The 15,166-nt window shown below is 32.7% G+C and overlaps 1 protein-coding gene across 3 annotated transcripts in view; it reads right to left on the bottom strand.

Moving 5' to 3' along the window:
- The window catches only part of LOC117115713 (phosphatidylinositol 4-phosphate 5-kinase type-1 alpha-like), a 37,423-nt gene that overhangs the window by 20,069 nt on the left and 2,188 nt on the right, over positions 1 to 15,166 (bottom strand). For all 3 annotated transcript variants that reach the window (XR_004446598.1, XR_004446599.1, XM_033259617.1), the window contains 5 exons: positions 12,282 to 12,316; positions 9,977 to 10,066; positions 7,139 to 7,269; positions 6,496 to 6,613; positions 2,894 to 3,046 (listed from right to left, as the gene is read on the bottom strand). Coding sequence is in view for 1 of the 3 variants with exons in the window: in XM_033259617.1 (XP_033115508.1) it covers positions 2,894 to 3,046; positions 6,496 to 6,613; positions 7,139 to 7,269; positions 9,977 to 10,066; positions 12,282 to 12,316 (527 nt within the window). In the remaining 2 variants the exon portion in view is untranslated. The remainder of the gene's footprint in view (positions 1 to 2,893; positions 3,047 to 6,495; positions 6,614 to 7,138; positions 7,270 to 9,976; positions 10,067 to 12,281; positions 12,317 to 15,166) is intronic.

The following is a 15,166-nucleotide window of genomic DNA, read 5'->3' as shown; positions in this document are numbered from 1 at the left end:
GTTAAAGATCTAGTTTATTAATTTATTTTTTTTTCAATTCTTTTGTCTTATATTTTATGTACTTAGGGTCCTAATTGATCACGTCTGGCTGGATGGAAAACCCTCACAAAATATTTTTGAAATAAATAATAAATGAATAAATAAAATAATTTCCTAACACTTACTTTCTTATTTGGGGAAAAAAGACAACATTCAGTAAATGGTGGCGATCGAGACAACACTACTTGGGGGAGGGGGGGGGATCCTACAGTATTTGTCTTTCCCAAAAATGCCTAAAAATAAACCTCTGAGGCATTTTTGGTAGAATCAATTATTCCTTCTTTTTACTTTCAAATAAAAAATTGGGGGGGGGGGGGGGGGGGGGTGGTTTCTCCTAAATGCACCTCTGTCTCGATGAGTGTACCAGAAAAAATCAGGGAGGTGGGAGAGATAACATTATTTGATAGGCAAATTAATATCTTTAGCACACCAATAAATGAGGTACTTTAAAATTTTGCTGAATATGTAGGCCTATCACAAAAGTTGACAAAATTATGTACAGTAGGGCTAGGCCTATACAGTATTTTCTTTTTAGCTTTGAACTATATCAGGGGTGGGAAACTAGCAGTGGTTTTACCAGACTACAGTATATTCAAAATTGGGTTGGGGCCAGATCGTCCACACCTGTTGGGCCCGATCGAAGTTGTCACCGCGATAATCAAGAGCGTACACGATCTAGGCCCTAGGTTAGGCTAGCCTTGTGAAATTACTCTCTCTACAACACCACAATAACATGAAATCATTGATTAAATTATTATTAACGATGATAGTAGGATACTCTTTCGACCACCATCACATCGCATTGGCCGCAAGTATTTAAAACTATTTTTGATTTTAGGCTTTTGCCAAAATGGCTAAAGCAGTTGAATTTTTTATTTCGCCAATTAAAATAGTTTTCGCCCATGGTTGGCGTGAGCCCAGTCACCTTAGTTGATTTCATATACTGTAGCCTATAAAATAGAGGATTTGTAGCACCACCCTCACCACTTAATGCTTTTAAACTTTTGTATATACATACTTCATATTTTCTATTTATTTTTTTTCAACACACTGATTTTAATTGAATTTGAATATTTTAATATATTGTTGTATATTAGGCTTTTATTTGTTAACTTTGCCTTGCCGTTTGTGTTGTACTTTGTTGTTTTTTTTACACAAGGGCCCCATGGTTGTCAACTAACCGCTGTTTTAGGTTACTCTCGGTAAATAAAGTTCGATAAATAAATAAAAAAAACAATAAACAAACACTGTAATGTTAGTATTCATTTTCAACACTTGACATACAATTTGATGGGTGTATCCAGTTTCACTTAATTTGATTTCCTTTTTCTGAAATCATAGTCACAACATTGCAGTTTACTGTATAATAATGATAGAATAACCTCTCATACTGACTGACTGACATGTGATTGATTGAATCGCTCATGCATATCAACTTCATTTGTGTGGGCGTAACTGCACTAATGTCTACTCTAAAACAATGTTTAATTTTTCTGTCTACTTGACAGACGTATGAATATAAAAGAAGTCACTGATGTGTAACACCACAAATCAGGTGTAGGCGGTGACTGCGTCAAAATCACCCACGGCATAATGCTATTCTACTACAAATGCATTAGCCACAAGATTTTCCCCATATGAACTTTAGTTATGATGTAAGTGTATGTTGGGAGACTACTTACTGAAAGTATAATTCCAATACATTTTGACTTTGCAATATTGTGGCAGAATTAATCAACCTATTTAGATTAAAGATGTATTGTCCCATGCTAAATACAAAAAAAAAATCATAAAAATATTTTTTGAAATTAACTTGCCCATTTTGAAGTAACATAAAAGATATCAACTTGAACATAGAAATTAGTGTATTTAAAAAATGTCCACCCATCAGTTTACAGCGAAAAATGATACACACTTCCAGTCACTGAAAGTGTTTTATTATTTTTATTGTAATTTGTTGGTTTAAAAATCAGGGTACACATTTTTTAAATTCAATAATTTTTAAGCACAAGTTAATAATTTGTATGCTATTGCAATATGAGCAAAATTATTTCAAAATTATTTTTTATGATTTTTTTGACATTAGCAAGGGACAATACATCTTTAAGGATAGGCACTTAATTATACTGTTTCTTAGCAACAACGTTACCATAGGAAACAGATGTAGAATGCTGCAGTGAGGATGGTAACATCTGCCAGAAAGCAAGATACACTATAATTGAGCAGATAATTTGTCATTGGTTAACGGTTCCAGAAAACCTAAGAGGACAATGATGGTAATATGCCACAACAAAATGAGTAATTATATAAGCCGAAACTGGGTTAATATGCCACAACAAAAAGTGTTGTATTAAGATATAAGCTAAAAATAGGTTAATGTGCCACAACAAAAGTGTCGTATTAAGAAATAAGCAAAAAATAGGTTAATATGCCACAACAATTGTGTTGAATTAAGATATGCAAAAATAGGCTAAAACCTGCATTATGGTATAAAAATTGATTTTAATCATTTTCTAGTAGTTTGATCTACATTTCATGTATAATGTAGTGACCTACTTTGTTGTTATTATTTGTTGATTGACAGTGAATTTTTTATTATAGAAAAATATCATCATGATTCAAACCCAAGACCCACTAAAAAATCATTGATGAAAAATATGGGCTCACCTAATATGATGATGTAAAAATGTGGGAATTCCTTAAGTACAGACACAGAATGGTAAAAAATAAAAAAACAAAACAAAATAAAAAAAAAACAATTTTGATGTTGCATTCAACCATTTCTTGCCTATTATCCCTGTCAGGTGCAGTTGAGTAGCGCAAGTAAAATTTGTTGTTAAATATATATACCTACCATATAATAACCAGGGAGTAATTTCTGTAAGAACTCGACCTCTTTATGTTGTATTGTCTTTATAATGAACTCATCATCATTTGAAAGGTAGAATAAACTACCACTGGCTCCGGGATTGCTCAATTCTCGAAGAGCTTGGTTGCACATTGAAAGCTACAGAGATATAAGCAGACAGGAAGAATGATGAGAAAATACATGATAATTATTATAAAAAATAACAATAATAAGACAACATAAGCAATAATATGTCGTCCTATTTCATGTCCTAAAGTTATCAGAGATATTAAAATTCATAATTAATGTATGCTTGTGGATATCAAAGGTTTTTTCCAATAAAAATGTAGGTAATAATAATAAGTAAATATTAAATATAAATATATTCGAACTGGTTTGCTTATTATTGTTGTTGTTTTAATCATAATAAACATAGTCTGAAGAAGTCATGCTGTTACAGCGAGCCCCTAACTTTAGGGTTTTCAAAGTACTGGAGAACGTTATTAGTTCTCTTTGTAGTATTAGGATATTTCATGGTTATGTTTCTTAATAATTGATGTAAAGCGCATAGGGGCAACTTTCTTGTATTATGCGCTATATAAGAACATTGACAAAAGTTCACATAAGGTTAAAATCCACTTTGTTTGGTTTATTAACAACTAAAACAGTTCTACAATTATAAATACAGTATATTAAGAATAACAACCAAATTTTTGAATTAACTAATATTTATATAAGTTATTATTAATTTACAATTAAAAAATTAAAAGTGAAAAATAATTATTCAATTATTAACATACTGTTGAATAACACCTTTATGTATCCTTTTGCATAGACCCTTAAATTTGCTGGTAATCTTTTTATAGTCAAACTGAATAAGAAGTGAAACTGAATTTGTAAAAACCTGTTTCTGGTTACACCTTAATAACATAATACTTTTATACGAGTTATTGAAGGTTTAGATCGAATTTAAGGTTTTCCCCTTTCATTTCATTTTCAGACAATATATAATGCATACAATTTAGTTTCCATCAGCATTCAACAATAAAATTTCAATTACTTTGTTGTTTATATATTAGAGTATGGCAAATACAATGTAAACTCTTTTCCGTAGCACATGTTTTGTAAGTTAGGTCTATTTTATGTATTCTCGTCTTACTGACAAGTATTTTGTTGTTTACATATTAGAGTATGTGAAATATACTGTGAACTCTCTACCCTTGCATATATGTTTTGTTCACTTGTAATAATGTTTTTTTAAAAATGGATGATTGGTAATCTGGCCATCAATTAACTTGCTCACTTGGTAAACATCTTGGCTTGTGATGAAAACACCATGTAAGAAGTGAGTGCAATATATCGATGATTAAAGCACTTACAAATGAGTATGGCATTAGGTTGACGGCAACTACAGTCTACAGTGTGAACTATGTGTTTACGTCAGAGGATCAGTCATTGATGATTATAAATCCAAAATTAAACAGTTTACAGAAACCTTTTGAGTTCAATGTCTTGTACGATGTAGTGCACGCTAATGAATCTCCCTGCACATTATCAAAACACTGCGTTTTATATGAATATGGTTAAAACAATGCACCAGTACTTTAAACAGATTTGTTTGAAAGTTCTACTGGCCGTTTAGAGCTTGTATCAAACTTCAACCACAGATTTGTTTGAAAGTTCTACTGGCCGTTTAGAGCTAGAACTTCAACCACAGATTTGTTTGAAAGTTCTACTGGCCGTTTAGAGCTAGTATCAAACTTCAACCACAGATTTGTTTGAAAGTTCTACTGGCCGTTTAGAGCTAGTATCAAACTTCAACCACAGATTTTCATATTTCAATGCTGATTCCTTCTTTGAAAATTGCGATATTTTTGAATGAAATTAAATGACTGATTGATTAATTGATAAATTAATTTATTGAATAATTGATAGAATAAATTACTTTGTACATCTATAATTACTTTGGGGTTGGGGTATGAGGGTCATTCGACCATACTGTTTTTTGTTTCATTGTGTTTGTGCAGATATTGGCCCAAGATGGCACTTGCAGCAATATAAAAAAATCAACTGAATTACTATTAATTGTAAATTGAAACATTTTTGTTGCCAATTAACAGACTCACAGATAATTCCACTCTCAATTTTGTTACATAAACCCCTAAATTGAATTGTACCAGTCATCAATTTCTACAGTACCATTAAAAAGTGTAAATAACCAGAAAACCAAAATTGATTTGATCTGTGTTTCATTAGAAGTGTAAAATTTTCCGGCAACACCCTAGCAGTAGACAGCATGTTGTCTAACATTGATTGGTGTTGAGAAATTGGGAAGATTGGTCAAGATTTCCTGGCAACATCCAAGTGGTAATGTTCCATTTATTACTGACTGGTTTATTGTTCAAGGAATACCAGTGCAGGATGTCTTACTTGAATATGATGATGGGAAATAATAACATTGACAAAAACAGGAAAACAAAGGGATTATATATTTAATTCCAAAAAGTTTGTTGAAATAGTTGTGAAGGTTATCAATGGACAAGTAGGAAGTTCATTTGAAAATAATGATTATTTCCGTGTAATAAAATACAGACTTTAATGCACAAGATTTAGTCGCAATTAAACTGTGGTGATATTGGGGGGTTTTTTTTTCTTAGCATGCCTAAAACAGGATTAAAAATGAAATTGAAAAAAATCTAACTAATAATATCTTTACTGTTTAATAAATTTAACATTGGCATTTAGGCACTCTCGCAACACTACCAAGTTTTTAGGTGAACAAAAAAAAAATTGTTGAATACCCATATATGGGTATGATGATGTCATATCACACCATATATAGATAGGCAATTTAAAGGTATTGTAAAATACAATTTTCTAGTGTGGACTTATTATTTAGTTGTGATGATACATTCTTGAGTTGACAGGATTTAAAGGCAATTACACTAAAAACCCACTCATTAAGTCCCCTAACAACCACACCACCGCCCCACTCATTATTACCATTGTGAGTCACCCATTATTAGATAATATATGAATATTATTAAATAATATATGAATCACAAAATTCCCACAATAAGAATTTAATGTTTTCTCATTTGTATCTAAAATGCATTAATTTATTGACATTGATTACATTATTAAGAGCAATAAAGGAACACTGCAAGGTCAAAAGCAGCGTAATGCATTTTGTGGAATTAATTATCGCATCATCTTTTCCATCATCTGGACATTCAATATCTAACTCATTGTTAAGTATGGTGACATTGAAATTCAATTGTGATACATACAATATTTTAATTTAGTGATTATGGTTTAGTATTTAAGTTAAAAATAATTAAGATTTTAGTCGCTTTCAATTACCCGATATTGTAATTTGTAAGGTGAAATTTGAATTTAATTAAACTGGTGAAAGCATCCTCAGATAGATATGAGGAAGTCTGTCTTGTTCACATATCTGTGAAGGCTTAGCCTACAGATAGATGTGAATAAGTTTGTCTTGTTCACATTATTTGAAAAGCTTCTCAGATTTAGATAAAAAAATACGACTTGTAAACATACTGTTAAAAATTAAGCTAGCTTTGAGAATTAGAAAAAAAAAAACTTACAAGAAAATCATCTGGTTGAATGCCAAAGAGTTCCCTGAAATGTCTAAATGCGATTGGTGCATATGCTTTAAAACGGAAATCATTATACCGATGAGCAGCAGTCATGTTACTGCCCTCACTGCGGAGACAAAAAATATGCAAAAATTTATCAAAACAAATCAATAATTAAATGTACAATCTAACACATTTTCCCAAATTCTGACTGTATTATCAATATTATTATTTACAAATGTAACAACATTAAAAATGATCATATCAGTCCTTATAATCCCATATAATTTCCATAATTATTATTATTTCTTCATATAATTAAATATTAAGGAATAAAATTAGGCCCTCTTCCTCTCCACTGGTTGCATTACTGACCAAGGTTATGTATGATTTTGATGAATTTAATGACAGGGGCCATCATGTAAAGAATTATTAAAAATGATTACATAAGAAATATTTAAAAAATCACTACCTAAAGTCATAGAATTTTGTATATCAACCTTTAATTAGTAGAAAAGGAGCTCTTTATTGGCTACGAAATATTAGTGAATACAAATATGATGACAGGTTGTGGAGGATACTAAATTAATACAGCAACAGGTCAATGGACAATCAATACGTTTTCTTAAACAGATGTTCTCTGGCAACTCACCGTGGGAAGAAGACACTCTCCACTACAGTAAAGTCCTGGAGAAGCACGTCACGTTCTGGCTTCGCTGACAGACCCCCAACGGAATGGCCTAATCCAAGCTGAATAGCTGCCATTAAAGCAGAGGATGTAGTCTGGTGGGAGAAAAATACACATGACATTAATTAACATTGTCCTATTATATTTACTACAATCAGTCTAAAGAAATTTGTGTATCTTAATAATATGTAGCTACATGTGGCTTATCTATGCTAATGATTCCCAAAGTAATTGAGAATTAATGGGTATAATGGCCATACTCAGGGGCGGATTTAGAGGGGGGGCCGGGCTGGCCTCGCTTTTGGAAAGTTAAAAAATAAAAAAAATAAAAAAAATAAATTATGGCCCAATACTGTGGGCCTCAAAGGTAATTTTCAGGCATCTAGAACACAAAAATTTTGCGGGGGTTTGCTCCCGGACCCCTAGGGTATTGTTTGCTCAATCGGCCCCACTTTCAGCCCCCCTTTCGGCCCTCCTCTTTTATACATCTTTGGATCCGCCCGATACTACAAAAAGTGGAGATTTTGTAGGATATGCTTGGTTGATGTTGAAATCGCACAATTACAATGAAATTAATTACTTACACGTGTTTCATCAGATATTTTATAAGCTATTATATTAGTATTATCACTAAATATTCATGTGCTTGTAAATTATTGATTACAATTGATAGTTAATTTATAGTTATACAAAAATTTACTACACATTATATACCCCAGGTGATATCAAGACTGTAATATACTCCAAGACAAGAGTCGAGGGGCATTGTTAACAGTCTAAAAATCACCAAGGGGCTATAGCTTTAAACATGCTTGCTAACTTTCTAGGCCTAGATTGAATGTTTTTTGTCGGAATCCTCTTTAGTGGGCTAAGTGTTCTGTAGCTGTTATCAGTATATGCAGCAGGGGCAAATTTAAAGGGATGCCGGGCCGGTCCCCCTTTGGAAAGGAAAAAAAAAGAGAAAGAAAAAAAAATTGATCACCCAAACCTTTAGAGGTTATTTTCAGGCATCTAGGAAACAAAACCTTCGCGGGGGAAAGCCCCCAGACCCCCTACAGTGGTGCTATTTCGATCAGCACCACTTTCAGTGCCCCCCTTTTCAGACATCTCTGGATCCGCCCCTGCGTGGTAGCAACAGGAAGTGACTATGCACTGTGACCATAGTAAAAAAAAAAACTAAGGACAACTTAATTTTCCTCTCGTACTTTTAACTAATCAGATGCCCAGGATCTATGTATGTGGTTAGATAATAAGTTAAATTTTAATAAATTAATAATTTACAGTATAGATACACTATGGCAATAAAACACCATATGGGTTACTATTAAAGAGCTAATTATACTATTAGGGTGGCTTGTAATATACAGTAAAACATGTACATATATGCTAATTAACAACTTACAAAAAATGAAGGCTGAACTAATTAATGGTAATAATGCAGCGATAATATTATCATTTGCTTGACAAATACAAACATGATGGTATATTGAAATCACAGTTCATTACACTATTTTCTATCAAATTCACATTCCTTATTTATCTATGTGGGAGTGGTTGATGCAGTGGTTGTATTTTCGATCTCGCAACTTTAGGGTTTCGAGCCTTTGCTATCCATTTTGCTTGTGTTCTCGGACAAGGCACTTTATCTCCATTTGTCTCCACCTAAGAGTATAAATGGGTACCTGGTAGCTTACTATTGGGGCAGTAAAAGGCGGTGTGAAATGGAACTGTTTATGTTATATTATATCTTATATTATATCTTTGAACTATATTGACTTTGGGTACAGATATATAGAATCATTTAGAGTTTGCTAATTATTGTTTAATATTTGGAAATTCTACACTCCAGATGATAAAGTGTTTTAAATGATATCATAATTTAGTGAAATATGTATCTTTTGAACTATTACACTTTCAATTAATGCAAATTTGCAATTGATTCAATCTGGGTAAGTCAAACTAAATCCTTTTTTAATTTCACAATCAGAATTACATACATAAAGAGAAGATTTTAATTGATTAGTATCAATCTTATCGCAACACCAGAGGCGTTTGTGTCGTTATTTCCATTGAGTCTGTAAATTTCCATTACGGTGAATATGGTTTTGTGCTGTAAATTGTTTGCTAATGCGTTTGAGATCATTTGAAAAGTCATTTGCATACTTAAAGTGGTGAATTAATTAACATTGATTAGCCAATGTAATATACCAAATCACACTCTAAACATTTTAGGCCAAAAAAAAAAAGAAGTGTTGCCCTCGTCGACTGACCAAAAATGTTTTTTTTTTCAAAGGTCTTTCTTTCACTAAGTACAAATTTGAGAAATACCACATCCGAAATTAACATTTAGAACATAAAATCTAAAACAGACATGAATCGGGTAATAGATGCATGCGTAACATCGGTAAAATAGAAGGCATAATTTTGAGAACCGAGCGTGACAATGACGATGTATGCATGCAACATCAGATCTCTTGCACTGAGCTGTCAAGCCACGATTAGCTAGAGAGGCCTAGGCATTGCCTTTTCCTTACCACTGTACAACTAGTGGTTGCTTGAATCAAAAATCGTATACATTCCTTACTGTATATTGGGTAATAAATATAAACAGGATTACAATACCTGTAGGTATAGCCATCCTTTAAAGCCAGTACATAGCTAGACATTTTAGGCTCTGTTACGGTTTTAGGCCAACCATGAACGAAATATTTTCTTTATTTTTTTTCTCGGAGTTAACTTTGATTGCTTTGATTGTAAAGATGGGCAATTTTAACTGTGGATAACTCACCAGATCCAACCTACCTTTTTGTATGTGACTTCTCCCATCTCATCCACCCGTCTGTGGCCAATCTTCTTCTCGCGTTGAGTGCCATCTCTAGAAATACCTGCACTCTATAGACAAGTGATAATAGAAAAGATTTAGATATTTACAGTATTTGTTTAAAATACAGGCTGCTCTAACTTTCTCTGTTAACTAGCCCACTGGGCTAATTTACTAAAGTTTTACTAGCCCATGGACTATTTTAATACATTCTTAGGTCTATATGCATGTATTAAGGATATCTATAAGCCGAGCATCAAGAGGTATTGTAGTAAATAGCCTAGCCGGACTGGTTTTTACTAGCCAAAGTACATCAAGCTAGTAGTACTAATTGAGCCCTGAAACACATTTAAGGAATACTTAAAACATCCAACAGTGTGAGTTATAATAGCAAATCTATCCATTTGGAAAAAAAATTGTATCATTAAATTTAACATTTCATATTATTGGTATGTATTATAATTATATTTTTATAGCATCAAATACTAATTTTTGATATTACAAACACCATCATTACCATAATTTCATTTAAATATTTTATTACATATTATTTAAATTATGTAACGCTATCAGATTAGTAATGAAATCACACTGCTGTAAGTACTGTACACCATACTTAGGATCGAAGTGACTTCATTTCCTATTAAATCTTGTATATTTAATTTATATTTTGTTGTTGTGTTTGGAATCCAGATGTTACAAAAATCATGCCAATAAACATACAGTAATTCTACGCATAATTCTAGCATTGAAAGACAATTATCATAATACCACCAAGCTGCAGTAGATGCATTTGGTCAACTAATTAAGAAACATATTTTAATGCATTAACATGGATACACATGGCCTTGCACATTTTACAATGACCTTTTATTTTCCGATAATTCATTGCATAGCATCCCAGGAAAAGAATTCTACAGTTTGATAGGCAAATGTGAAGTACATAGAAAATTTGAAAACAGGAAATCCATTAACTATCAACATTGATATATGCTTCGGAGATTCGATTTTTCCTTCCATTTTGTTATTTCTTAATGCTTTATCATTGACAAATTGACCTGTTTATCACAGTTTTGTACGCAATAACGTGTGGATAGGTAGAATTGTTTGTGTATATCATTATCTTCTAGTACAGATATGGATGACTGAAGCAGAGCTGCAACACTGCCATCATGCATTTATAGTCAAAATGTAATAATATAACATCTGCCATTAGAAAATGTATCTGTCATTTCACACATCCCAATTTTATATGCACCAAGCGTTCTTTCTACAGTCAATATTTAAACAAACCTACAATTTTCTCCTTCCCTTAAATCCTATATTTTATGGCACCACACCATCCTATTTTCACTTCCACAAGCCACATTTTAGTTAGCAGTGGCCTCATAAGAGAAAAGGGGGGGGGGGGAAGAAGGGTGTGTTACCGTAAAAGTTCCAATAAATGGTACATTTTAAAATGCTTCAGTGAGGCACTGCTTAATGATATATTGTATATACTTAAGTGAATAAAAAAGGGAGAAAAAAGGTGGCTATCATATTATTCCAGAAATCTATTTTCAATAGCCTACTGATTATTTTTTTCTCTTTCACTTTAACTCCCACTTTCTCTTTCAATCTTATTTAAATTCAATACAATTTATTGCTACAAATCTAATGTGGGTGCCAGAGAACATCACTTTTATGAGGCCAAGCAGATGTGGACAGTGGCCTGGCAGAACCAGGAATTTGAAATAGAGAGGCCCAGGGAGGGACTTTCACAGATAGAGGGTCTAAACCACGTCAGCCCCACCATGGTTTCGGCTGAGGTAAGAACATTTATGATTATGGCCACCTCTATATGGCTGGAAATGATACTCTTAGATTTAAATTTGAATATAATTTTCTTTATTCTCCATTAAAAAAATTTATTTTCTAAACGGTGGGGCGTGCCTTCCCCACCCCTGAATATGCCACTGGTGTATGAGCCACGCTCTAATGTGGAGTCATTGTTGTTGTTATTATCGATTTCATAGTACTGTACTGTACATATGTTGTTGCTAAACCAATATTGAATTGAATTAAATAACTGCTAGAAACACACCATCAGTAATCTGCTTTACTTGACTAAACATCATGATCAATTAATACTGTACCAGGTATTATTCTTGACACTATCAAAAAACTTATTTGCTATTTATATCGAATAAAATAAAAGTGAAAGTTAAACGCGATAGAATAGAATCTATAGAGGTAGATTACAATTCTATATTTCTTCATTGCTATGGCAACCAGGACACAACTCACCTCAGAAGACAATGATTTGCTCTTGATTTTTGCAGCTAAAATTGAAAAAAAAAAAAATAATGAGCAAAAATTCAATCAGAATGAATCAAAATTGAATTTTAATAAAGGCATCACATCAATCACATAATTCCATCAAAATGTTTAATTAGATACCTACAAGTCACAAAAACTAATCGTTAACAAATTATCATAGTATATTCATTATGCTATTAGTATTACTGATTTGCATACTGTATGAGCAGCACATCTCTAAGATGACATTGGTTTTGTTCTTGCTGCTCCCTGGCTCACCTTCATTCTTATGTATGTGAATTGCTGATTTTTTAAATTTTTGTCATGTTTTATATTATTTGTATTTACCAGAATGAATGAATAAAATAAAATATGTTAACTGATGAAAAAGCTTATTTCTTGAATAATTTTGCATACTCATTAGCAAATTTGCATATTCATCAACAGCGGCATACCCATCAGTAACAGAATACTAATCAGTAACTGGCAATATGGTATAGCCAGGAAGTTAAAATAGTAGTACTAATTACACCAGGAGTGCCTTCCTTTCTTTTGAATGCTTTGACGATCTTGTTTCCTCCTTTAATTCATAAAAATTGTGAATCGTGCACAGGCATCATCTGGTTTTTTATGCACTGTACAGTTGCCAAGACAAGGAATTTAAGAATTTTAATAGAAATTGCAATGATAAGCATAACCACAGCTATCAATTTACACTCGTGCATTAATCAACTTGTAATTTCTAAACTCATCTCTTCATTCATTATCCAGTTCAATCTGTAACATTTGCAGTTCTGTAAGCCTACATGCACTATAAGGGAAGACTAAATAACTAGTTGAAATGTTTTTGGCTCTAGAACCAGAGCACATGAAAATTCAGTTTCTAAAAAGCAAACAGTAGTTTCATGTTTGTTTTTCTTGCAAACCTATAAAATAATAACAATTTAATCTTGTCCTATGGTTCACTTGATTTAAAACACAAAATTTTTTTTAAATAAATTTTTTTTGTATTTACACACTGTAAAACCTTGAATACTGTAGAAGCCATGGGTTTCTTTTTTTGCGACCTCTGGATGGGCTTCTTTTGCAAAGTAAAGAGGGGTTTCTTTTTCAAAATGAATGCTTTAAATTTTGGAAATTACTATTATAAAACAATAAATACGGCCACTGTAGCATCAGTCTGTATCATGGAATTTATTAACCGGAATTAAATCAACTAAACTACTGTATAAACCAAGAGTGTTTTTAATTTATTTTGTTATTTGAAATTCATGCACAGTGTATGTAGTGTACTATCTTGAAAAGTAGTCCAAGCTTTTTCGAAGCTACTTTTGCAAACTAAAAAGGTGGGGCTTCAATATGAGATGGTCTTCTCAAGATTAAGCTCTTAAGGTTTTACGGTAAGTCAGACAACATGCCATGTTTGTTTAGGTTTGGGGAATTGATTGAGAGCTAATCTTTGGGATCTTCTGCCTTGTCCACTAAACTAAAGGATTATTTTTTACTTGCAGTTTTTATTCCTTATCTTGGTAATTCATATTTCAAAAACACACCTTAAAATACATATTCCAAAATTTAAGCCTAGATTTTAAAAATCCAATGGTTTAGCTTGGTGAAATTTTTCTTAACATTTTGTGCATTTACTTGCAAGCATATTTCTATCCAAAATACCAAAAGGATCAGCCAGTGATGAAGTTTCCATACACTAAATTTTTTTTTTGTAAAAAAAAAATGTTTAGTAAGATATTCCCTAGCAAAAAATGTGGGTAATGTAAGTAATGTTTACCTTGACCTAAAAGTCTTATACCCGATTCACACGTACAAAAATCTTACCAAATGTAACAAAATGTAACCAAAAGTAACATTTTACGGCACGTGTGAAAGTACCTCCGTGTAATATCCTTGTAAAATCTCGGAACGTCTCGGTAATCTTTACCAGCCTCGCTGAGGCTGGTAAAGCTTCCGAGATGTAGCATGGATGGATCTGTGCATGCGCAGGGATTTCAACACAACAACAATCTACTGTGTTTCACAGGGTTCTTTGAATTTTCTTCCTTCTGCAGATGATTCTGATCCACTAGAAATAGAGGCCTAGTTTTTCTCAATGATGAATGAATTACCCTTGTTATTGATGTTAATTAATGGTAGAAGAAGAAGATATACATAAAACAAACGTCGGGATGGTGTTAGTACTATTACTAGTATTATCAAGAGTCGACAGAAACGTTGGAAGCTATGCCTAGTTTAGTAGTAGTAGTACAGTAGTTGTTAAGGGCATTGATTGCTTCGAATGTTTACTGTGATGGTGAGTTCAACCATCCATCTGTGACAGGGGTTCTCAACTAGGCCTAGGCTAGACCTATATCGCAGTAGGGGAAAAATGATTCATTGAATAAACACTGAATAAATTTTACACGACCTTGGCATTACCTTACAGACACGTGTGAATGCTTTTTATCTCGGTAGGAATAACTCGGGAGATCGCTCGGTTACAATTTGTTACTTTTTGTTAAAATTTAACTTCACGTGTGAATCGGGTATAAGAAACACAGTAATTATAAAAGGGCTTTGACTACTCAACCAATTGTAATCTCCAAGTTCCAACTTCCAACTTGACACATCCCAAGGCTAAGAATGTTCCATCATTACATTATACTGACAATGTCTCTTTGTGCTGATTGTTTACAGTGACGTGAACTTTTCAGATGCTTTAATAAAAAATTTTTAATTTTAAATGAGTATTTTCCTCATTTAAAATTAAAAATTTGTTTTCAGCTAAAGATCCCATCCCAGTTGGTCTCCGTTCGCGTGTCGTTTACAAATTTGTATGTGCAGGCTGTAATGCTTGTTACGTTGGCGAAACAAGCACATCT

This window comes from Anneissia japonica, unplaced genomic scaffold (genome assembly GCF_011630105.1).
Source record: "Anneissia japonica isolate Jap-2015-1 unplaced genomic scaffold, ASM1163010v1 scaffold3262_len730253_cov190, whole genome shotgun sequence".
NCBI classification, from domain to species: domain Eukaryota; kingdom Metazoa; phylum Echinodermata; class Crinoidea; order Comatulida; family Comatulidae; genus Anneissia; species Anneissia japonica.
This window is presented reverse-complemented; position numbering and strand designations above follow the sequence as displayed.